General features: G+C 39.6%; 2 protein-coding genes across 2 annotated transcripts; both read left to right on the top strand.

Annotated features, from left to right (window-relative positions):
• Positions 1-9,096: 9,096 nt before the first annotated feature.
• Positions 9,097-10,023, top strand: LOC143384241 (vomeronasal type-1 receptor 4-like). Its single transcript, XM_076839289.1, has one exon. The coding sequence runs from the start codon at positions 9,097-9,099 to the stop codon at positions 10,021-10,023; it is 927 nt and encodes a 308-aa protein (XP_076695404.1).
• Positions 10,024-22,151: 12,128 nt separating this feature from the next.
• LOC143384240 (vomeronasal type-1 receptor 4-like) lies at positions 22,152-23,084 on the top strand. The gene has a single exon (XM_076839288.1). The coding sequence runs from the start codon at positions 22,152-22,154 to the stop codon at positions 23,082-23,084; it is 933 nt and encodes a 310-aa protein (XP_076695403.1).
• Positions 23,085-24,102: the final 1,018 nt, after the last annotated feature.

Genomic DNA, 24,102 nt, shown 5'->3' with positions numbered 1-24,102 from the left:
ACTGATGCATACTGACCACAGGAGTGAGCCTATGGCAATGGAAGGCACCAAAAAAAAAACAGCACATAGGAAGAATAGTGCCTTGTAAGACTCAGGAGGGCTTCTGTTAAACTGAAGGTCAACAACTTCATTCTCTGTGCTGGAGACTTGAGCTTTCTACTTTGCTCCTGGTAATGACAGCAACCATGTTGGAAGGAGAAGCATGAAGTTCCAATTAATCACATCAACAAAAAATCCAAGGGTGTAAGGGAAAGAAAGAGGAACGCTTACTTAGGCAAAGAGAAAGTATTAATGGCTGGTGAGCACACGCTTCACATAGAGGACTCAGGATCACTCCAAACAGGGGTGCAGAATTTGCACCAGAAAAGTGCCTTGTTCCAGTTCCCACATACCCCATAAAAATGCAAGGCTCCAGGTATCCAGGAATCTGAGAGCTTACTGCGCAGGTGACTCAGGGTATAGATATAAATCACCATTCTCATGTGATGTAACTATATAGAACTATGCTTCAGATTTGGTGAGTTAGAATAAAGAAATAAGAATTGTGCAAAAACTCTCAATTTAAATGTTTGTCAAAGTATCAGGAATTTTTTTATTCAGAAACCAAGCCAAAGAGAACCTGGATGCACTATAGCCTTGGCTCATGAGCAGGAAGGGGCTGACAGCTGGGAAACACCCAGTCAATATTGCAGCCGTGCTCACCAAAAACCAGTTGGGATTATAAATAACAGTCAAACAACTTTGAAAGATGCAGGAAAGTGTATAAAAAAAGACAAAGGTGCTCACCAGGAGGAGGATGGTTTGGGTGGCTCTGGACTCAGGGGAGGACCTGGGGGAGCTGGTCTTGTGAATGTGCTGCATTCTCTGCTTGTGCCTGTGCATGCAAAGTTCCAGCTGATTGGCTCACCGTGGCCCCAGAAAACTTCCAGCTACCAGCTGATTGGCTCCTGTGGTGATGCTCATTGGGCTGTTTCCCCACCCTTTCAGACCACGGAGATGCTCATTGGGAGACTCTTTGGGCTCCGCCCATGCGGCCCAGCCAATCAGCCTCAAGAGCGGGAGGAGTGGGGGTTGAGAGGCTCACCTGAAGCTGGTGGTAGCACTTGGGCTCTGAGGGAATTCCTGAAGAGCTCCTGTGGTGCAGCGTGTGTGTTCTAAAAATAAATTCATTTCTGCTTGACAAGTGGCTTGTGAATTGTGCCCAGCCAGACTGCAGCAATAAAGGAAATGGAATAACAATCCCCCCAGAGAAAGGAGGATGTGGGTCCTAAGTGGAGAAGGCAAACAATGTGCTCTGGGCTCTGGATTTCCATGCAAGTAACAGCGGGTTTCAGACATTTTTGCAACTGTTTTCCTGATTTAGTCTTTGAACCTGCACAACTACTTTCCTGATGGCCCAACTAGCATGTTTTAAGTCTCTAATGATTAAGTCACACTGAATATTCTGCTATGATTAACTCTCATTAAAACCAATATAAAACAGACGCCCCTTGTAACCAGTTGCATTTGCCCCCCCTGATAATATGCCATTCAAGCCACTGCTTAATAAAGAAAGCTTGCTGATCTCTTGAGGTCTCTTTCTGTTGCAGTTATTTTTGCTTACAGAACACACACCAGGGCATGCAGCTCCTACATGGATAAACAGTATCTTCAGTCTTGAAGATGATTCCTCTTGCCTCTCCCATAAATATCCCCAAGAGTGACCAGTATGTGAACCTAACAGCATAGATAACTGCTACCTCTTTGTTACTTTATGCAAATAAAAGAGCCCAGCATAAATTCTAATATATTGGATTTTGAAAAGTCTCATATCTTATAATGTTAATTTTCTCACACATTTTTGGTGACAGAATTCAACTGCAGGAATATCCCATAATTAAACATTCTTCTCTTGATGCACACATATTGTGGGTGAATATGATGAGTTCCCCCCTCTCTGAGTTTCATGTGTTGGAAGCTTTGCCCCCAGTGTGAGGAGTTGTTGGTGTAACCTTGGAGAAGTGGAGGCAAGGAGAAGGAGGTCGGGTCCTGGGGCAGTCACCCTGGCAAGGGATCAATGTTGGATTTGTAGAGTCTGAAAACCCACAAAAATAGGTTTTCTTATGGCAAGTTCAGATGTCTCTGCCACCCCTTGCTCCCTATCTTGCCCCGTGATGGCTTCTATATATGCTCTCACCATTGCAATTCCTACTGATGGGAAGCCCTCACCAGAGCTGGACAGATGCTGGGACCATGGCATATGGTTATGTCAAGAGAAAAAGAATTAATAAAATGTGACCGTCTTTTCAGTTTGGAGTACCATGATGAGCACTGCGGGTAGGTCCTGCAACGTGTTTCTGCTGGGTATGTGTGTCATAGTGCCCTTGTGGGTCATATTTATACTACTTGGCTTTAGTATGCATTGTCAATCAGCTTCCCAAAATGATTTTATGAATTTCAACAAAGTTGATGCAATTTTAAAATAAATAATATTGGATACATCCCCTTCTGCCGTCAATAATATTTATTCTGTGAAACAGTTTTATATTTTGAGACTTTTGAGGTTTTCTCCTTCATTTTCTTCAATGGCAGTTAAAGGCAATAAAATTAACATAAGCAGACCTTCCAGAATTACCTTGTCTTACATATTAGTAGTGACTCAGGTTTTTAAAAGAAAACAAAAAATTCAATATGTTCTGAAAATGTTGATTCCGTCTCTTACCAGCCATTGCCTCATCCAGGCTAACACCACTTCCCTCCTGAAATAACAACACCCAGGGGTGTTATGTCCAGTCTCCTGCTCCTTCTTCCTCTTCTGACTCCCTCAGTCTTATCAATGTCTGGGCACCACACAATCTAGGCTTGTTGTGGGGTCTAAATTCTTCAGTGGGAGAGGATCCTGGGAAGTCTGTGGGTAGGAAGCACCAGGAATCTGTCTCCCCATCAACAAGGACTGCACTGTTCCAGTTGTGGGATGTAATGATTCTGCAGAATCTGTCTGGAATAACTGAAGGTTTGTGTGTTAAAAAGTTTGAGTGTTAATATTAATTCCAGACATTGAGAGCTTCATGAGTGAAATGCCATGGAACTGTGCCCTAAGTGTTTATTGGCCCTTTTTGTCAGGAGCTACTGACACAGAGGCAGACATCCAAGGTCACACCCTCCCCAAGCATTCAAGACACTTCCTATCAGCTCCTGGGATGTAAAGGGCCCTATCTATCTATCTATCTATCATCTCCTATTCCCTCTTATTTTCCCCCTTTCTCCCTGTTGGAAAGCATTCAAGTCAGATGAAGGATATACAGTGCAATACAGAACACAGAAGGCATCATCTCAGAGAAAAACGTGAAAAGACATCAAGTTTACACCTCAGTCGAATCCATCATTCAGCAAGAAAGCCTATGAGTAGCAAAACTGAAACCAAAACAAGCAAATTCTGGAGAAAGGGTAAAATGTTTTCTAGAGATATTATAGTATATTCATATGTCCAATTTTAAACCAAATAATCAAATGTAGGGTTTTTTTTAAAATCTGAGGGGTAGGCTTGGTACTCTGATAATAATCAAATAATCGAGTTATATATAAATGAACTGGGAAGTGGTCCATTTAAATGACAAATAAATACATAAGTCAACAAAGATTATTCCTGAGAAAGGCTGTATAGTGTTCCTAACAGAGAATTTTTTTTTCAAAAACTATCTTTATAATATTCTAAATACCAAAAGAAGGCTTACAGAAATCCCTCAAGGTAATGTCAAAGTCAAATAAGATTCCATTAAAAAAATTCTGAAATATATTCTGTAGCTATACAATAACTAAAATGGAAACTTCACTTGATGCATAGAGGACAGCAGACATATTATTGTAGGATTTCAGATACATCTTGAAACTGCAAGAGAAGAAAGAAACATTGTAACTATGAAAATTATTATGTCCAACAATCAAAATAGAATCAATCATGGGTTATGGTAACATATTGGCCCAGATTTTAAATTTAAAATATTTTACCAGTGAGTATGTCCCTGTATGTATTTTTGTATGACTGTCATGATCCCTACAACCTTAGCAACTTCAAAGAAAAGGCTTAATTTTCTTAGCAACTTCAAAGAGAAGGCTTAATTTTCTAATCATTCTTTGATCAGAAATCTGAGGACTAGGGTGGGTACTCTCATTAGGATATCACAAGGCCAAATTCACATTTTGTCCAGCCTGACTCTATTCTACAGATTTAATGGAAGAAAAATTAATGTAGATTGCAGCAATTCACTTCTTCTGACAGAAGACATAGATGACCACGTTTATTAATTTTATTCAATATAGTACTTGAAATCCTAGCCTGAGCAATTAGGTAAGAGAAGGAAATAAAGGACATCCAAATAGGAAAAAGGAACCCAAAATGTCATTGTCAGCATATTATATTGTTACATAAAGCACAGTCCTTGTTTCCAGTGCCATTCAATTCAACAATTTGGGCGAGGGGGGGAAGAAAGTTGTATTGCTTTGCCAGCAAAGGAGAAGCACAGGGGAAATGTAGGGTTTTTAAAAGAACATTCAAAAGCTTTAATCCAAGAGTGTCCTGGTAGGGGTCCCAGGTGAACCCTGGTAGTGTGTTGAAATTTACTTCTTAATTTGGGAGGTAGTTACTTCCTAGATCCTCCTACATCTATTTCTGTGGTGCGTATGTCCTCAAGGACAGATAACTAGGCCTAAAAAGGATAAGAAAAAATAATTTTGTCTCCATAATCCTGTTAGTGAGGGAAAGAGGGAATAGAGAGAAAAAAATGCCCCTATTAAAATAAGCCTTGGTGGCCGCAACACAAAAAAAATATATATATATATATATTTAAAGCATGAGGTGAACCACTGTAACTATATAACCTTATGTAGAGTAAAACTCAGAGACATTGGGAAAAAAACAATTGCAATTATTAAACAATTTTATCAAAATTGCTTGATATAAATCAACATGCAAAAGTCAGTAGCATTGCTATATACCATTGGTGAATTATGCAAAAAGAAAATCAACAAACAATCCCACTTCCAATAGCTATAAAAATTGTCTACAAATAAATTCAACCAAAGGAGTGAAAGGTTTCTACAATGAAAACTATAAAATATTGATTAGAGAAATTAAAGAAGACACACAAAAAGTTGAAAAGAAATCCCATGTTCATGGATTGGAACACACCATATTTGTAAGGTGTCCAGAGATATTTGAGAGGGATGTCATTGAAACTGTAATCACTTAGGTTATGGACATGTAATAATATTGTTTCTTCTGATCCATGTATATTGAAAGCCTTTCCATGTATTTGCTTCTCTTTCAGTTTCTTTTGTTAATGTCTTATAATTTGAAGTAAGCAGATCATTCACCTTCTTGATTAACTTATCTCTAAGTATTTTATTGTACTTGAGACTATTGTAAATGTGATTTATTAATTTATTTCCTTTTTAGATTGCTTTTTGGGCTAGAGAAACACTGATCTTTATGATGAATTCATATACTGCAGTTTGAGTTCACTGTAATGTTTCTTGGTTCTCAAAGCTTTTGGATGGAGTCTTGGGAATATATATAAAAATGCATGTAGATATATAACATCATCTTAAAACAGAAACTTTTACTTCTTCCTTTCCATTTTGTATTCCTTTTATTTCTTTCCTTGTCAAACTTCTCTTTATAGGACTCCTAGTATGATATTATACAGAAGTGGTGATGATGAATGTCCTTGGCTGGTTCATGACTTTTCAATATTGTATATTTTGTGGGCTGGAGACTCGTGGCATGTGTCCTTATATTTTGACATACATTACCTCAATTTTACATTCTTTCAGAGTTTTCTTCAAAAAAATATTAAATTTTGTCCAATTGACTTTTTAGTGATGAAATAACCTTACACAATATAAGGTCCAGCCTTTGTCCTCAGGTGTGAGGGGGTGATTTCCAGCCTTGAAATACGCAGTCTGATAGCATCCTTGCTTTCCTGGTTGCTTGAATACTGAATTTCTGACAGTCTGATTTGTGAGTGGCTTTAGGAGACATCACATCAATTCTAAACTCTCAAGGAACTCCACCCCCAGGAGTACCTTCATTCCCACGTAACCATACACCCCTTGTCTCTTTTATCTGGTGAGCCCTATGTCTTGTTACCTCCTAGCTCTTTGCCCCTTGTACACTCACTCTCATCAGTGCACATTAACTTTTTCTCTTTTCATGTCTTCCTTCTCTCTTTCACTGTCTCCCCTCCCCTTCACAGGCCCTGCACCTTCATCCTGTCCCAACTGCCCTTTCCCATGTTCTTATTTTTATCCCTTTTATCTAACACCAACATCACTGCCAAAACACACCTGATTTCCAGCCACAGGAGTTTGCCTGAATGGTAAACCTCACTGCATTTATTAAAATGACCTATTGTAAATATTGTTTGTGCAGGGTTGGAGACTCCTATGCTGTGTTCATTCCCTGAGGCTGATGAATTAATATTAGTAGCTCTCGTATAAATGAAAACAACAAAAAATGTTAGCTCAGGCTGGTCAAACCATCTGATCCTGCTGCTGGCCCTGGTGAGGGAGACCATTATTACATTGTTAATTTTATGGGTATTGATCTGTTTCTTCCTCCTGTCCTTCATGGGCTCCCATATTGCCAGACTGTATGTATTCATAAAATTATGATATAAATTGGCATTGAATTATGCAAGAAAGTCCAAAATAATTGATTAACATTTTGCGGATGAGTCCAGTGACTGGCTTCCAAGTTGCATCATTAGCATGTGTTTTTTCATTCACTTGTATCTGTTTTAAAACCTTCCCAGATATTTTATCTCTTTCCATCTGTCTGATAATAGTGAAAATTATGGTTTCATCTTGCAAAATAAAGAAGCAACTAGATTTGTGGTAGAAAATTTCCCAGGGAAGCAAGAAATGCATAGCTCACTGCCAGTCCTTCATATGACAGACCTCAGTATTTCCTGCCCCCTCCAACTGAGACCCTATATGCCTCCAGGGATCAGGGATTAGTAAGAGCCTCTCTAAACACCCCAGTATTCTCTTCAGTCATGGCATGAAGAAACTTATAATTGTTAATACTAAGTGTCACCTGGGGAGGAAGTTTCCAGCAGTGTCCTCAGGTCCCCAACCTGCCCACCCATTGCTGCTTCAGGGACAGTGATCATTGCAGGTCCCAGTGGAGGTGAGGTCACAGAGTCACAGACCCATATCTCAGAAGCTGGCTCCCTCCCTGCAGCATACATTGTGGCCACTGAGGGCTCTGCACTGAGGTCACCGTCCTTGTAAAGAGAAAGGGCCTGGTGAGTAAGGCCACCTCAGTATGAGAGCAGCAACTGTGAGGGAAATGCATCTCAGGATCTGGGTAAGTGATCCCATCAGAACAGGGAACTCTGGATCGAACCCTATAGGAGCCAGAACCACACAGGAAGTAGGACAGTTGCTGATGACTGGGCTCAAGAAGGAAATATAAATAAGATTCCAGTCACAGCCCCAATCTCTTGTAGCTCCTAATTTAACTAAGGTGATCCTCACTGGCAGTGAGTGCCGTGGTTTAATTCAAGTGAAAATGAAAACTGATTCTCAAGGTGCAGAAGGAGTTTGTTTTAAAATCACTCAGCTGCTCAGGTTCCATTAATTCGACACTTAATCTTCATGGTTTCTAGAGATAAACCTATAATCTCTCGTGTTTATTATATGGAATGGGACAAATTGACAGAAATCTGCTAGTCCTGTGTAGAAAGTGATCTAATGGTGATGTTTGACAGTGCATTTTCTCTGACTCTGAGTGTGGTGCAGCTAACAGAGACAGTACTTGTACCCATTTTGATACCATCAGTGTTCTATGATTATGGTGAGGTCATTTTTTTCCTTAACGTGGAATTAAACATGTATTAAAGAATGAACTTAATTTTTACAGGTCTCCAACACCACATTTCAAGTATATATCTTTTTTTCCCTTTAAAAATATTCTCCTGATTGTAGTAAATTCACCCTCTGGTCTAGAATTTGACAGTGCAGCTGGCTGGGTGTGCAGGGGACATGTAGGGAAGCTCTTCACTGTGCATTCAAATTTCTTTGAACATAAAATTTCTGTAAACAATGAAGTCATTTTAATTCATGAATTCAAATGGCTGCAGAAATTCTACTGTTTAAAGGCATAAATATGTCAATGGATGACTCCTATCATAGTATCATTCTCCAAACTTGCTTCCTTAAATGAGTTTTACCTAACATAGTAATTAATTAACTCATATACGTATCTGCTGAAATCAGTGAATATTTTGTTTCTATTGTATAATCTTTTATCCCATGTTGCTGCTTAATATCCCAAGACATATGTCAGGGCCTGGGACGTGACACACTTCTGTGATAAGGACTACTGAATTTGTGTTCCTAACACACAAGCACATGAGTCATGGGGTAGCTGTCCTGATGTGCAGCCAGGCCTGCCTCCTGCAGGTAACTCACCATCAGACAGATGCCTGCGGGGTACAGTCCCCTCAGGACACTTGCAGTTATTACAATATCTAAATGTTCCTTCATAATTTATAGTGGATCAATATCAATCAATGCACAAATATAAATCTTACAAGCAAATAGAAACATTTGACAAGAAAAAGTTATAAAAATACAACTAGTTTGAGGACAACAGAAATTCACAAAAGCAAAGTAAATAATGAATCTGATTGAAGAACAGTGCTCATTAGCTTTAGGAATGTGTGGTGTACTATTCTGTCTCTGTTACTGCTCAGCCAGCTTCCAGGCCCTTCTAGTCCCCCAATCAGAGTGTGAATGTAGAGAGATGCTTAAACTCTGTGTACTCAGGTTCTGCTGGTTTTTATGAAAAGCCACTGTAGTCACTGCCTTATGTCATAAAGATTCAAGAATCACCATGTGCCACCTTCATAGCAGGAATTTATAGACTTCATACTTTTCACTGTTCACACAAACCACATTAAAACATGATGAAAAGGGGAATATGTGAAGTAAATGTCATGAGCAGGAACTCTGGACAGTGGGCAATACGGAATTGTTGTTGACAAGACACATGAGCCTAGTCCTCCTGTTCCCCTGCAGGACCCTCTGCTGGGACAGCAGGGAACTGGCAGGATGGCAGCCAGTGATGTGGCTGTAGGCATCATCTTCTTGTCACAGACTGTGGTTGGAGCTCTGGGCAATTCCTCTCTTCTCCTCCATTACCTGGTCCTTTACTTCACTGGGTGCAGGGTAAGACACACAGACTTGGTAATTCAGCACTTGATTGTGGCCAACTTGTTAACTCTCCTGTGTAAAGGAGTTCCCCAGACAATGGCAGCTTTTGGAATGAAAGGTTTCCTTGGTGATTTGGGGTGCAAGCTGCTTTTCTATCTTCACAGGGTGGGAAAAGGTGTGTCTATTGGCAGCACCTGTCTCCTGAGTGTCTTCCAGGCCATTAAGATCAGCCCTGGAGACTCCTGGTTTTCAGAGCTTAAAGTGAAATCTCCCAAGTACATTGCTTTCTCCATACACCTGAGCTGGATTCTGTACATCTTTTTAAATGTTATGTTTCCTCTGGTCATGACAGGAAAATTGAGTAACAGAAACATCACCAGTCTAAAAGATTTTGAATACTGTTCTGTTGTTCGTCGTGACAAAACCACAGACTTACTGTTTGCAGCATTGCTAACCTTCCCTGATGCCCTGTGTGTGGGGCTCATGCTCTGGGCCAGCAGCTCCATGGTGCTCATCCTGCACAGGCACAAGCAGAGAATGCAGCACCTTCATAAGACCGTCTCCTCCAGGTCCTCCCCTGAGTCCAGAGCCACCAAAACCATCCTTCTCCTGGTGAGCACCTTTGTCTCTTTTTACACAATTTCCTGCATCTGTCAGATTTGTCTGTCTCTGGTTTCGAATCCCACCTGGATCCTGTTGAACACAACTGCAGTAATCACTGGGTGTTTCCCAGCTGTCAGCCCCTTTCTGCTCATGAGCAGCAACTCCAATGCATCCAAGCTCTGGCTCACTTGGATAAGGAATAGGAAAACCCTGTTACCATGAGGAACATGTAAATTGTCAGTTTTTGAACAATTCTTAATTTTTATCTATTCTTACCCCCAAAATTGAAAGAGTGATTTATGCACAGTGATGTCACCTGTGAATGTGGTTTATATATACACACTTGTGTTTATGTATGAGTTCACGTGTATATTTGTGTGTGTGTGTGTGTGTGTGTGTGTGTGTGTGTGTGGATTAAGTTTATAGCCATCAAGCAATATTTTGGGAAAATTATTTGTAGCAAATGTAAATTTCTCTTTAAATGTAATACTACTTAAAACTTAATTTTTTTCCTCCTGATATCTTGGTTGATATTTTGTTAAAACAAATAGGCTATATTTTTTATTTATCTATTTTTATTTTTGTCTTAGCCATGTTTCTTGGGGAAAATATCAAGGTGAACTTTGTCAAACAATCTTCATCTTTTGTCAGTGAAATTAGACCTCTACATTTCACATAATATTGGACACACTGGGATACAATTGTATAACGTCTTCTTCATGACACAGGTTACATTAAATAATATTTGTTTATTTCCACTGTGATGTTTTATAATATTACATTTTGCTTTTTAAAAAGCTTATCAGAACACAGACTTATTTAATACATTTAAACTTTACATTGGCATTATATGACACTAAAAATGATGTATTTTTGTTACTGATATATATCTTTAAAACATTCCTATGGTCAAGTTGGGCATGCATAGCTCAACAAAATTACACAAACCAGCCACACACCTCACATGAAGCTGCTTGTGAAAAAACCTACCCTTGATTTTTAAGATGACTCTTCTTGCCTTCCCTTAAATGTCTACCAAAGTGACCAGCATTTGACACAGTCACTTCTTTTGTATTGTACATAGCAGAAACTCTTCAGTTTGCACTCTTTTATATTTGATTTAGAAAATCCCATAACTTTTAAAATTTGTATTTCTACCTGTTATCAGTGATAAGATTAAACTGCAGGAATATCAAATAGTTAATTTTAACATTCCTTTCCTGATGTACTCATGCTCTGGTTTGGATATAATTTTTTATAAAGATTTATGATTTGAAGGCTTTGCCTCTGGTGTGATGTGTTGGGATGTCTGAAGCTTTGAGAGGTAGAGGCAAGGAGATGGGGGTTGGGTCCTGGGGAGGTCACCCTTAAAGGGATAAGTGATGATCTCCTGGAGTATACTGTAATGCTCTCAGGAGAATGGGTTGTCCTATAGACTGCAGCTGTCTCCACTCTCTGGTACCCCTGTCCTTCCCTGAGGTCTCTCTGCACATGCTCCCAACACTGTGATTCAGCTGGCTGTGAGGCCCTCACCAGAGCTGAGCAGATGCTGGCACCATGCTCTTGAATCTCTAGAACTGTGAGCTAAATAAATTCTTTTATCAGAATCCTATAAGGAAAATAAAAAAAGACACACAGACAAGAAGCAGAGGCAGGAAAGATGGCAGAATGGCAGAGAGGCCAAACGGCCAAACTTTATTTATATTGATAGGTTATTTAGGTTATTAGTGCTGTAACTACATTATTGTTTGGTGTTCCTTTATTCCCAGGATCTGTGTGCCTAAGATCAAGGTCAGGGCTGATAGGACTCTAACAAAGAGCCTTCTCATGCAGGACATTGCCCATGTAGCACTGGCTCTAAGGTAACACAGCTAGGCATTCTGTGTCTCTGAACAGAATTTTTCCCAGCAACCAGGCATTCTGTGTCTAGCACAGAAACTTCCAAGCCACAACATGCCACAGTCATGAAGCTATCAGTGACCCTATCCCTAATACAGAACCCAGTTGTAGATGATTGGTTAATGCAGCAGAAAGAGATCAGTACAACATGAGAGAGTCTTTGTGTGTGGAGCACTGGATCAGCTCTGGCAGGCAGGTTCTACAATGTGTTGTCATGGTGTTTGTGGGCATCTCAGCTGGGGATGTGTGCAGCGATGCCCTTGGTTTACACCTATGTACCTCTAGGATAAATTTCCTAACAGTTGGACAGTCTTTGTATTAATTTCAACCCACTTGTTCCTCCTATTTTTACCATTATGCTTTTTAAAAACAAGGAAAAATGCATTTAATAATTATAACATGAAGAATCATAGGAAATCATTTTGGAATTGAGTCAGGATAAATAATGCTATTATAACATTTACATTTCTCAGATAAACTTGAAAGAAAAAGATCACATATTAGGGCCCTTCTTGTTTTTGTAGATTAACTTTAGCAGAATATTATGCAAAAACAAAATAATAAATAAAACAAAAACAAATAGTAATTGACATTTATTCCTAATCAATGTTAAGAGACAGTTTGAAAGGTAACTAAAATCTATGATGATAGCAATCAGCAGAATTAGGATTGCTTTGTTAAACATTTAGAACTACATTTCTACTATCCCTGTTACCTATAAGCAGGTCATAAAACTAGTTTCCATTTTTTCAGATGACTTAAAAAATAACATATTTGATGTCTCTTTTAGCAATTCCTTTTTTCAACTACACTTTTCACTTAATAAAGGTTAAAGTTATGGTCCTGAACAATTTCTACATACAAAAGACCTTTAAATTACTTCTGATTTCATTTAATGCATCCTCTCACTTATGTGTCCATGAGGATTAATTTGAGCACGCGCACACATACATGGCATACATACATGTATAGGTGGGCCAGTTTACCTCTAGGATAAGCTAGATGTTGTGTGAGGTGCACTTTGGTCTTTCTAGACACCCTCCTCTGTGTCAAAGAAGGCAGGTAGAGTGTGCTGCAGATGCCTTGAGGCTGTAAGAGGGTCCTCCTCATCTGTTAACCCTCATCACTAGGTCTCCTCACCACAGCTACATGCACATCGGCTTCCCATGTAGCACTGGCTCTGAGGTAACTTCTGTATAAAACAAAACTAAATATAGAACTGAATCACTTGGAGCTGGGGATATAGTTTAGTTGGTAGAGTGCTTGCCTTGCATGCACAACACCCTGGGTTCAATCCCCAGCACCACACCAAAAAAAAAAGAGAGAAAAAGAAAAAAAGAAAGAGAGAGAGAGAGAGAGAGAGAGAGAGAGAAAGAAACTGGATCATTTGTACAATCCACTCACTAGTTAGATGGAAGTTGGGTGGTTTATGGAACTGTCTATTACCATTCAGCCACTTCTAAGACTACCCTCTAACCCTGATAAAAAGATAAAAATAAAATTAGGCACACATTTCACTTCTGCATGCCCAAGTTCTCCTGGTTTTTGTATAAAGTAGTCTTAGCAGTGCCTCATGATTGTAAAAATTCCAGAGAAAGAAATAAAGGGCAGTCAAAATGGGCAATAGCATGTCAAACTGTCACTGTTTCCATGTGAGATGGTCTTACATATAGTAAAAGTCAAATGCCAATTTTTGTTTTGTTTTGATGTGAGTGTCTGGAAAAGTAATGGGAACTTTATGATATGACAACATCTTCTCCCAACCTGGCTGCTGGCATCCCCAGGAGTGAAGGAGAAAATTCAGGCTCTCCAGAAAAGGGATGAGGCAGTTCAAGAAAAGCCCTGCAGAGGCTCACAGGCTCTTCCTCAGTGCTGCTCTTCTGTGGTGCCTCCCATTGCCATGGGCTCTCTCCTGCTGCCAGGCTGCATCAGCCAAGGTGGAATACCCTTTGCTCCTGTCCTGAGCCTTGGCACTCTGGTCTTCCTGACAAGACTTCACCGTCTGCACATTCCTGTGCATGCAAACAGGATTGCTCCTGTGCTGACATTCCAGATGTCATTGGAGCACCTACCCCAGCCCTGGGAAGTCACAGAGGGACTGTCCCCAGCTATAAGATGGGGATCAGAAAGTGTGGCTAAGGGCTGAGGAATAGTGCAGTGTGCAGATGCCAGGTTTCCTGGATCCATCCTGAAAATATTCAATGAAATTACAAGTTAGCTTATTACCTGAGCTCTGTTCTTACCTCCAAGCTTAACACATTTCCATGTGAACACGTGTCATGGAGGAATAGTGGTCTTTACTGTCTGGAGAGAAGGAGGCTATAGTTTTGGAAGAAGTGCCACCACTGCATCCTCTTTAATTGGGAGCATTTCTTTGAAACATTCTTCAATGTCAATTTGTTCTGCAGCCAATGGCAGAATGCAGAATTTTCTAATTGATTACTACTAAGGAATGCATTTTTGATTCACCTTCCCTGTGGCCACTCCCTCTCTCCCTGTCCCTCTGCTTCCTTGCTCCAATGAGAGGAGCAGCTCCCCTCTACCACACTCTTCCTCATGCGTTCTGCTTCCCCCTGAGCCCACAGCAATGGAGCCAGCCTCCTATGGACTGAGACCTGTGATCCATGAGCCAAAATGAACTTTTCCTCCTCTAAGTTGTTCTTTTTGGATACTTGGCCTCAGCAATGAAAATCTGACTAAAACAGAAATTGGTAGCAAGAAGTGGTGCTGCTGCTATGAGTAACCTGAGCAAAAGAAAGAAATACAGTGCAGTTGAAATGGGCAAGAGGAAGTCAAACTGCCAGTGTTTGCATATGAGACGATTTTACATATCGGAAAACCAAAAGACTCTGAAAAACTACTAGAGCTAATACACAATTTTAGTTTTTGCATGTAAATCAACACACAAAACTGAGTAGCAAATTATATGAAATGGAAATCAAGAAAGAAATATCATTCCAATAGCTATAAAAATTGTCTCAAAATAAATTTGACCAAAGAGGTGAAAACTTTAAAACATGGATTTTAAAAAATAAATTAAAGAAGACACAATTTGTGGAAAGACATCCGATAGACATAGATTGGAAAAATGAATTTAGTTAAGGTATCCACAATATTTTGAGTGATCTACAGATACAATTGAATCTCTATGAAAATATCCTTTGGACTTCACATAACTATTAAAAATAATTTTAAAAATTATTTGAACCCTGAAAGTACCAGAATACCCAAAGCAATCTTGAGTAAATAGAACAAAGCAGATGGCATGATGCAACCTGACTTTAAAATACACTGCAAAGCTGTAGGAATCAGTACAGCCAGGTGTTGGCATAAAGTCAGACACACAGACCAGTGGGCCAGAAAAGAGAGCCCAGAAGTGGGTCCAGGCCTCCATAGCCAACTAACTGATCTTCCACAGCAGTGCCAAGAAGTTGCACTGGATAAAGGATGACTTTTTAAACTAATGGTCGAGGGGAAATTGAGTGTCCACGTGCTGACAAACAATGACACGCTGAACAAAAAAAACAAAAAAAAAAATCAATGCAAAGTGGAGAGAAAAACCTAAATGTAATAAAATATACTGTGAAATAGGTATGCTCAACCTGATTGGAAAATCACCAAATATGGGCATTGTGTGGAAGTTTCCTTGCGATCAACCACATGGTTAGCACATCACAGCTGGTACAAAACTGAATCACTGTATATGGACAGTATGACTTGAAAAATTATTCAAAATTCTGCTTCTGCATCATAGCACCGACTTAGAACTACCAAAACAATCTGAATTAGACGTCCATGTATTACTTAGTTGTTGTTTTTTTTTTAATCACCATTTATCAGAAAACAAGTGACAAACAAGTGCAGGATGCCTCAACTCAAAATGCATGGAATTTATTTTTCCATGGAAAAATACAAAAGATAAAAATACAAAACTAGATTTTAAGACATAAACTGTCATTTCCTAGTGGTTCTCTTATAATCTGAAAGCTTTTGACTTTCAAAGCTGCTTTTCAGTTTGTTTTGATATTTTTAGCAGAAGGTTGTTTTTTAATTCTGGAAAGGTGGGTAGTATCAGATGAGCAATAGCTTCAAAAAGTATAAAGGAAGATAAAAATTCTTTTCTCTTATAATACCAGAAAGAGCCTCAGATGTTTCTGATAAGTCAAAAAGACAACGTCAATTTTGATCATTTTCATTTCTTTCCTCTTCTAAAATGTTCTCAATAATATCAGAGCTTATGGCTCCTCCACAGCTAGTACTTGCTCCTAAAGAAATTTAATACCTCAAAATTTTAAAATCCCACCACAAACACAGTGGAAGTGTTTCTTTGTGTTTTGTCTTTTTGTTTGTTTTGACATTTTTACAATATAACACTTTAGGTGGAGTGATTTAGCAAAGACTGCAGAATAGGAGGTTTTTAATCTTAATCTCTTGCAAAAGCTTAGATTTTTGACAACTCCCCACTGAGGAGTAAAACAAACAAACAAACAAAAATAGCCAGAATTCAGGGTTAAGAAATTCCATTTCCCCTGTATATGTATTCTTCTTCCCCAGTGGGGCACAGCAGTGAAGGCTTTCTGTTTTCCCATGGGGGACAGAAAATGTATTGTATAAACAGTTGGTGGCCCACTGACCAAGAGTCCTCTTCCTCCTGAGCCACCTTCAACACTGAGGATGAGGTGCAGTGAGTGGCTAGGAGAGCGTGGGCAGCAATGGGAAGTTCTGAGCACTACTGATAACTGTGAGGGCTCCTCTACAGCTCTGCCCCTAGCTGATGGGGCCCCTTGTCCATGGGCCAGCCGACTGCCCACCAAGCACTCCAGATGCTCCACCTGCCTCACCTCCCTCTCTGAGCACTCCCCAGTGGAGAGTGAGTGACAGCTGGCCCTGCTTCAGACCTGGCAAGAGAGGAACAGAGTGTGCATTTCAGGACACACCCCTAGGGAAATCCAACAGAAGGCAATCAGCCCCAGCCTGGTTTTAGGATCTGGGGAGATGATATAGAGTCTTACCCACTGCCCTGCTTCCCCAAGGTATAGTTGACAAGTACATCTGTGGCAAATCAAATACAAAAACATCAAAAAGATTGTGCACCACAATCAAGTAGGGTTCATCCCAGAGATCAAGGTTGGCTCAAAATATGGAAATCGATACATGTAATTCATCACATCAATAAACTCAAAGACAAAAAATCAAATGATCATCTCAAGAGATGCAGAGAAAACATTTGACAAATACAGCACCCCTTCATGTTCAAAACATGAGAAAAACTAGGGATAACAGGAGAATATCTCCACATTGTAAAAGCTATCTATGCCAGGCCCCAGGCCAACATCATTATCAATGAAGAAAAATTGAAAGCATTCCCTCTAAAAACTGGAACAAGAAAGGATGCCCTTTTTCACCACTTCTATTTAACATAGTTCTTGAAATACTGGCCAAAGCAATTAGACAGATGGAGGAAATTAAAGGGATATGAATAGAAAAAGAAGATCATAAAATATCACTCTCTGCCAACAATATGATTCTATCCTAGAAGACCCAAAACATTTTACCAGAAATCTTCTAGAGCTAATAAATGAATTCAGCAAAGTAGCAGGATTTAAAATCAACACCTAAAAATCAAAGGCATTCCCATATATCAGTGACAAATCCTCAAAAGAGAAACTAGGAAAACCACGCCATTTACAATAGACTCAAAATAAAATCCAAAAAAAAAAAAAAATACTTGGAATCAATTAGAGGTGAAAGACCTCTACAATGAAAACTAAAAACGCTAAACTAAGAAATTAAGGAAGACATTAAAAGATGGAAAGATCTACCTTGTTCTTGAATAGACAGAATTTATATTGTCAAAAAGACCTTACTACCAAAAGCACTATACAGATTCAAAGCAATCTCAATGGAAATCCCAATGAAATTCCTCATAGAAGTAGAAAAAACAATCATGAAATTCATCTGGAAAAATCAGAAACCCAGAATAGCTAAAGCAATCCCTAGCAAGAAGAGTGAAGCTGGTGGCATTACTATTGCAGACCTTAAATTATACTATAGAGCAATAGTAACAAAAATGACATGATATCAGCACCCAAATATACCTGTAGATCAATGGTACAGAATAGAAGACACAGAGATTAACTCACAAAGTTAATTAACTCACAAAGGCACCAAAAACATATATTGGAGAAAAGATAGTCTTTTAAACAAAAGGTGCTTAGAAAACTGGAAATCCACATGTAACAAAATGCAATTAAACCTCTATTTCTCATCATGCACAAAACTCAAAGTGGATCAAGAACCTAGGAATTAAACAAGAGACTCTGTGCCTAATGGAAGAAAAAGTAGGCCCAAATCTCCATCATGTCAGATTAGGCCCCAACTTCCTTAATAAGACTCCTATAGTGCAAGAATTAAAACCAAAAATCAAAAAATGGGATGGATTCTAACTAAAAAGTTGCTTCTCAGCAAAAGAAACAATCAGTGAGGTGAATAGAGAGCCTACAGAAGAGAAACAAATCTTTACCACAAGCACATCAGATACAGCACTAATCTCTAGGATATATAAATCACTCAAAAACTTTAACACAAATAACCCAATCAATAAATGGGCTAAGGAACTGAACAGACACTTCTCAGAAGATATATATATATATATATATATATATATATATATATATATATATATATATATGTTTAGCATCTCTAGCAATTAGAGAAATGCAAATCAAAACTATTCTAAGATTTCATCTCACTCCTGTCAGAATAGCAGTTATCAAGAATGCAAACAATAATAAGTGTTGGCGAGGATGTAGGGAAAAAGGTACACTCATACATTGCTGGTGGGACTGCAAATTGGCTCAGTCAATATGGAAAGCAGTATGAAGAATCTTTAGAAAACTTGAAATGGAACCATCATTTGACCCAGCTATCCCACTCCTCAGTTTATATCCAAAGGTCTTAAAAACAGCATACTACAGAGATTCAGTCACATCAATGTTTACAGCGACACATTTCACAATAACTAAATTGTGGAACCAACCCATATGCCCTTCTATAGATGAATGGATAGAAAAACCTTGGTATATATACACAATGGAATATTACTCAGAATTAAAAGAGAATAAAATCATGGCATTTGCAGATAAATCGATGGAGTTGGAGAATATAATGCTAAGTGAAGTTAGCCAATCCCTCCAAAAAACGAATGATGAACGTTTTCTCTGATATAAGGATGCTGATTTATAATGGAGGTAGGTAGGGAGCTTGGGGGGAATAGATAAACTCTACATAGGGCAAAAGGATCGGAGGGGAAGGGAGAGGCATGGGGGTAGAAAATATGGTGGAATGAGATTGACATCATTACCCTAAGCACACGTATGAAGACATGAATGGTGTGACTATACTTTGTATACAACCAGAGATATGAAAAATTGTGCTTTACATATGTAATATGAAGTGTAATGGATTCTGCTGTCATTTATAACTAATTAGAATAAAATAAATAAAAAACAGAGCCAATTTCAACTAACACTTTCTGTTTCTTACCAGAGCAACAAAGCACTAATTACTGAAAATCCTGCACATAAAAAATGGTGCACAATTTTTAAAGGTAACTATTTGATTTTCTGGGGGGTCCTGGGGATTGAACTCAGGGGTACTCAGCCACAGAGCTATATCACCAGCCCTATTTTGTATTTTATTTAGAGACAGGTTCTTACTGAGTTGCTTAGTGCTTCAATTTGATGGAGGCTGGCTTTGAACTCAAGATCCTACTGCCTCAGCCTCGTGAGGCACTGGGGTCACAGGCCTGCACCATCATGCTCGGCACAATTTGATGTTCTTAAGTAACTAGGACTGCTCGTCTGATCTATACAAACATCCTACTAAACAATCTTATCCTGGGGATTTTATGTATGTGGAAAACTTCTCAAGCTTCTCTGTTTCTGCTTTGGGTGTTGATCTGTCTCCTTCCTGTCACCAATAGGGGCCAATGGGGGTAAAATTATATTTTGCTAAAAATTTAGATACAGTCATTAAATTATGCAAGTGAGTCCAAATAACCTGACTTGTTTTTTGTGTAGAAGCGTCCAATAGCATCCTAGGTGAAGTATCAGCATCATGTTCTGTTTTTACCTGTGAATCTTTGAAAACCCTTCCCAGGTATTTTCACTCATTCCGTTTCTCTGCTAATACCTTCAATGATGGTGCCACTCAGGGAAATGAAGCACAGGATGTCACTTGGTTTGGGGTAGAATACTTCTCAGGGAAGCAAGGAATCCAACAGGATATGCACAGCTCACTGCCAGTCCTTCACATGACAGAGGTCAGTGTTTCCTGCCCCTTCCAAGTGAGATCCTCTCCACCTTCAGGGACCGTGGATAAGTAAGGGCCTCTCCAAACACCTGGATCCCCTTAAGACAGGTTATGAGAAAACTTATAATTGTCTTTGGTAAGTGTCCCTTGGGAAGACAGTTTTCCGCAGTGCCCTCAAATTCCCAAACCTGTATGTCCATTGCTACTAGAGGCACAGTGACGACAGCAGGTCTGAGGGGAGGGGAGGTCACAGAGTCTGAGACCCATATCTCAAAAGCTGGCAGCCTCTTGCAGTAGGTGTCTTATTCACAGAGGCCTCTGCACTGGGGTCACCATCCTGGTACAGAGAAAGCCTGGTGAGTCAGGCAAGGGAAGTGTGAGAGCAGCATCTGGGAGAAAAGACCATCTCAGGAGTCTGGGTAAGTGATCACGGAAGAACAGGGAACTCTGGTTTGAATCCAGTAGCATTTCAGAGCCACCGAGAAAGTAGAACAGTTACTGAAAAATGGACTCAAGACAGAAAATATAAATGGGTTTCCACCCCCAGCCCCAGTTCCTTACTTATGGCTCCTCATTTAACCAAGGTGATCCTCACTGACAGTGATTGGTGTGGTTTAATCCAAGTAAAACTGAAAACTGATTCTCAAGGTGCAGAAGGAGATCGTTTTAAAATCAGTCTCCTGTTCAGCCTCCATGATAAGAATCCTAGCCTGGATTCTAGAGATGGACCAAGAGTCTCTCCGAGCCTGTTGTATGGAGTAGAAAGTTCACAGGAATCCTCTAGCCCTGTGTGGGAAGTGATTGATGGTGATGCTTGAGCTGAATGTTTTCTGTGACTCTGGGCATGGTGCAGTTAATGCGGACAGTCCTGAAACCATCAGTGCTCTATGGAATGGTGAGGCTACTTACATCTTAGCCTGGTAAGAAAGGAGCTAGATTATCCTGGGTATTCCAGCAGGGTGATAGACATCTGCCAGACATCTGTTTAAAAACATTCTCTGCATGGTATCTAATGCACCATGGTTTAGGGTATGACCACGGAGCAGACCTGCATTTTGGTGGTGGCACGTGGAAGATCTCTTCACCTTCCACTCAGTTTTACATGAACATAAAACTGTGCTAAAGAATAAATCTACTAATTTGATCTCTAAATTGAAAATTAATTATTGCAGTTTTTTAAAAGCACAAGGTTTCAGTCTGTACCTAGGCCACATTGCATAGTGTAATATCACTCACCAATCTTGCTCTGTGCTAACAGTTTTGCTTAACTCGGGTGTTAACTAACGCATGCATGTATCATCTGAAATCAGTAACATTTTGTTTCTACTCTACACTCTCTTATCGGGTGTTGGTGCCTTGTGTCCTGAAGCTTGGCATGGCATGAGGTTGTCACAAATTCCTGTGATAGGTGCTGTTGTTCTTTATTCCTAACACACAGCCATGTGACTCACGGGACAGCCCCCCTGATGGAGAGTCAGTTCTGCCTATTGCACGTAAATCACCACATGGCAGCTGTCTGCAGTGCTTTAGTTCCCTCAGTGCATCTGCAGATATTAAAATATCTAAGTATTTCCTAATAATAGATATCAGCCTATAGTATTCTATAGTCATTATAAGCATCAAAACATTACAATAAGAAATTATAAAATACTATGAATTTAGCATATAATAGGAATGTTGAAAAACAAAAGTAAATATACAACTGGATTGTTTGAAGAACAGAGATGAAAAGCCTTTAGGATGGTGGTTCACTGAAATCTCTGTTTCCACTCAGCCAATTGCAAGACCTTTCCATGTCGCTAATCAGGACTTGAATTTGGATAGACACTTAACCGCTGAAGGTTCAAGTTCCTGGTCATTATAGAAAGTTATCTCAGCACCTACCCTATGTTCAGAAGATCCACGAAGTCTCACCACATGTGTTCCCTACATAGCAGCAAAGTGTGCGTCATTCATGTTTTAAAAATGTATAGAAATCATTTAGAAATAGCCTAGTAAACGAAAAACTTTAAGTAGATTTTCACAGTGGAACCTCAGGAGAGTGGGCAATGATGGGTTTTGGTTGAAAGGACATGTGCAGCCTAGTCCTCCTGTTCCCCTGCAGGACCCTCTGGATGGGACAGCAGGGAACTGGCAGGATGGCAGCCAGTGATGTGGCTGTAGGCATCATCTTCCTGTCACAGACTGTGGTTGGAGTTCTGGGCAATTCCTCTCTTCTCCTCCATTACCTGGTCCTTTACTTCACTGGGTGCAGGGTAAGACACACAGACTTGATTCTTCAGCACTTGATTGTGGCCAACTTGTTAACTCTCCTGTGTAGAGGAGTTCCCCAGACAATGGCATCTTTCATTTTCAAATTTTCCCTTGGTAATATTAAATGCAAACTGCTTTTCTATGTTTTAAGGGTGGGCAGGGGTGTGTCCATTGTAACCATGTGTCTCCTGAGTGTCTTCCAGGTCATCACCATCAGCCCGAAGGACTCTAGATGGGCAGGACTTAAAGTGAAAGCTCCCAGGTACATTGGATCCTCCATACACCTGAGCTGGATTCTGTATATGCTTATAAATATTATTGTTCTCATATACATGACTGGAAAATGGAGCAACACAACAATAACAGACCTAAAAGGTTTTGGATACTGTTCTGCCATCCGTCCTGACATAACCATAGACTCACTCTTTGCAGCATTGGTGACATTCCCTGATGTCCTGTGTGTGGGGCTCATGCTCTGGGCCAGCAGCTCCATGGTACTCATCCTGCACAGGCACAAGCAGAGAATGCAGCATGTTCATAAGGCCAGCTCCCCCAGGTCCTCCCCCGAGTCCAAGGCCACCAAAACCATTCTCCTCCTGGTGAGCACCTTTGTCTCTTTGTACACACTTTCCTGCATCTTTCAGGTTTGTGTGGTTCTTTTGTCTAATCCCAGCAGGTTCTTGGTGAACACAGCTGCAATAGTTGCTGGGTGTTTTCCAGCTCTCAGCCCCTTCCTGCTCATGAGCAGATACTCCAGTGCATCCCGGCTCTGTTTTGCCTGTATAAAAATTTTAAATCCCAAATTTATGAACATGTAACCTGTAAAGTTTTGCACAGTTTATGCTTTTTTACTCATTCTTTTTTTAAAATTTGTTTTTAGTTGTAGATGGACATGATACCTTTATTTAATTCATTTATTTACATCGTGCTGGGGATTGAACCTAGGGATTCACACATGCGAGGCATGCGCTCTACCACTGAGCCACAACCCCAGCCCTTGTTTACTCATTCTTATCCACAAAAATATAAGCATTGGATTAGTCATATCACCTGAGTGGTGGTTTACACACCTACATTTATATGTTATAAATGTGTGCATGTGAGTTTGTATGTGCATTTGTGAATATGAGCATGTGCGCATGCATTTCACTTTGATTGTTATTTTCCATCAAGTGATGATTCCGTAAAATTTTATGTGTCAAATGTGAACTTTATATTCAATAACTATGGAACTATTTCAAAGTGATTTCACATAAAATCAACTTTCACACTTTCTTGCTATTCTGCTGGCTCATTCTGTTAGAAGATGTTGAATGAATTTTTCATTTGTCTACTATGAATCTATATGTATGACATGAGGTACTGTTTTTTATCGTTACAAATAGTTTTTAAATTACTGTTATGTACCTTCAAAATGGTCTTATGTACAATTCAGGCATAATTTGCTCAATTATATTTTATAAAGAACACACACTATGCCTTGCATTCAGCCACGCATCGAAGTACAATCATATCAATTTTTTTGTCAAATTTCTTTGTCTTCATGCCTGTACCATAATTATGTTCAAGAGGGACAAGCATGTGACATCTAGATAGATAGATCACTTTCATTTTTTTTTTTTACTTTCTATTAAGCGAACTGTTCAGCATGAATGCTTTTATATTTGACTTTAAAAATTTGATACGCAATTAAGTTTGTATTTTCGCATGTGGTCAGTGATAGAATTCCACTGCAGGAATATCAAATAACTTGTCCTTCCTCTCTTGACACATGAGTGCTATGGTATGGATATGACTGGAATTTTTCCCCCAAGTTCCATGTGTGGGAATCCTTGC

The sequence above is a fragment of the Callospermophilus lateralis genome, chromosome 18 (assembly GCF_048772815.1).
Source record: "Callospermophilus lateralis isolate mCalLat2 chromosome 18, mCalLat2.hap1, whole genome shotgun sequence".
In the NCBI taxonomy this organism is placed as follows: domain Eukaryota; kingdom Metazoa; phylum Chordata; class Mammalia; order Rodentia; family Sciuridae; genus Callospermophilus; species Callospermophilus lateralis.
This window is presented reverse-complemented; position numbering and strand designations above follow the sequence as displayed.

Excerpts from the sequence above, each read along its gene's own strand:
- LOC143384241 (XM_076839289.1), top strand. The coding sequence starts at position 9,097 with ATGGCAGCCAGTGATGTGGCTGTAGGCATCATCTTCTTGTCACAGACT.
- LOC143384240 (XM_076839288.1), top strand. The coding sequence starts at position 22,152 with ATGGCAGCCAGTGATGTGGCTGTAGGCATCATCTTCCTGTCACAGACT.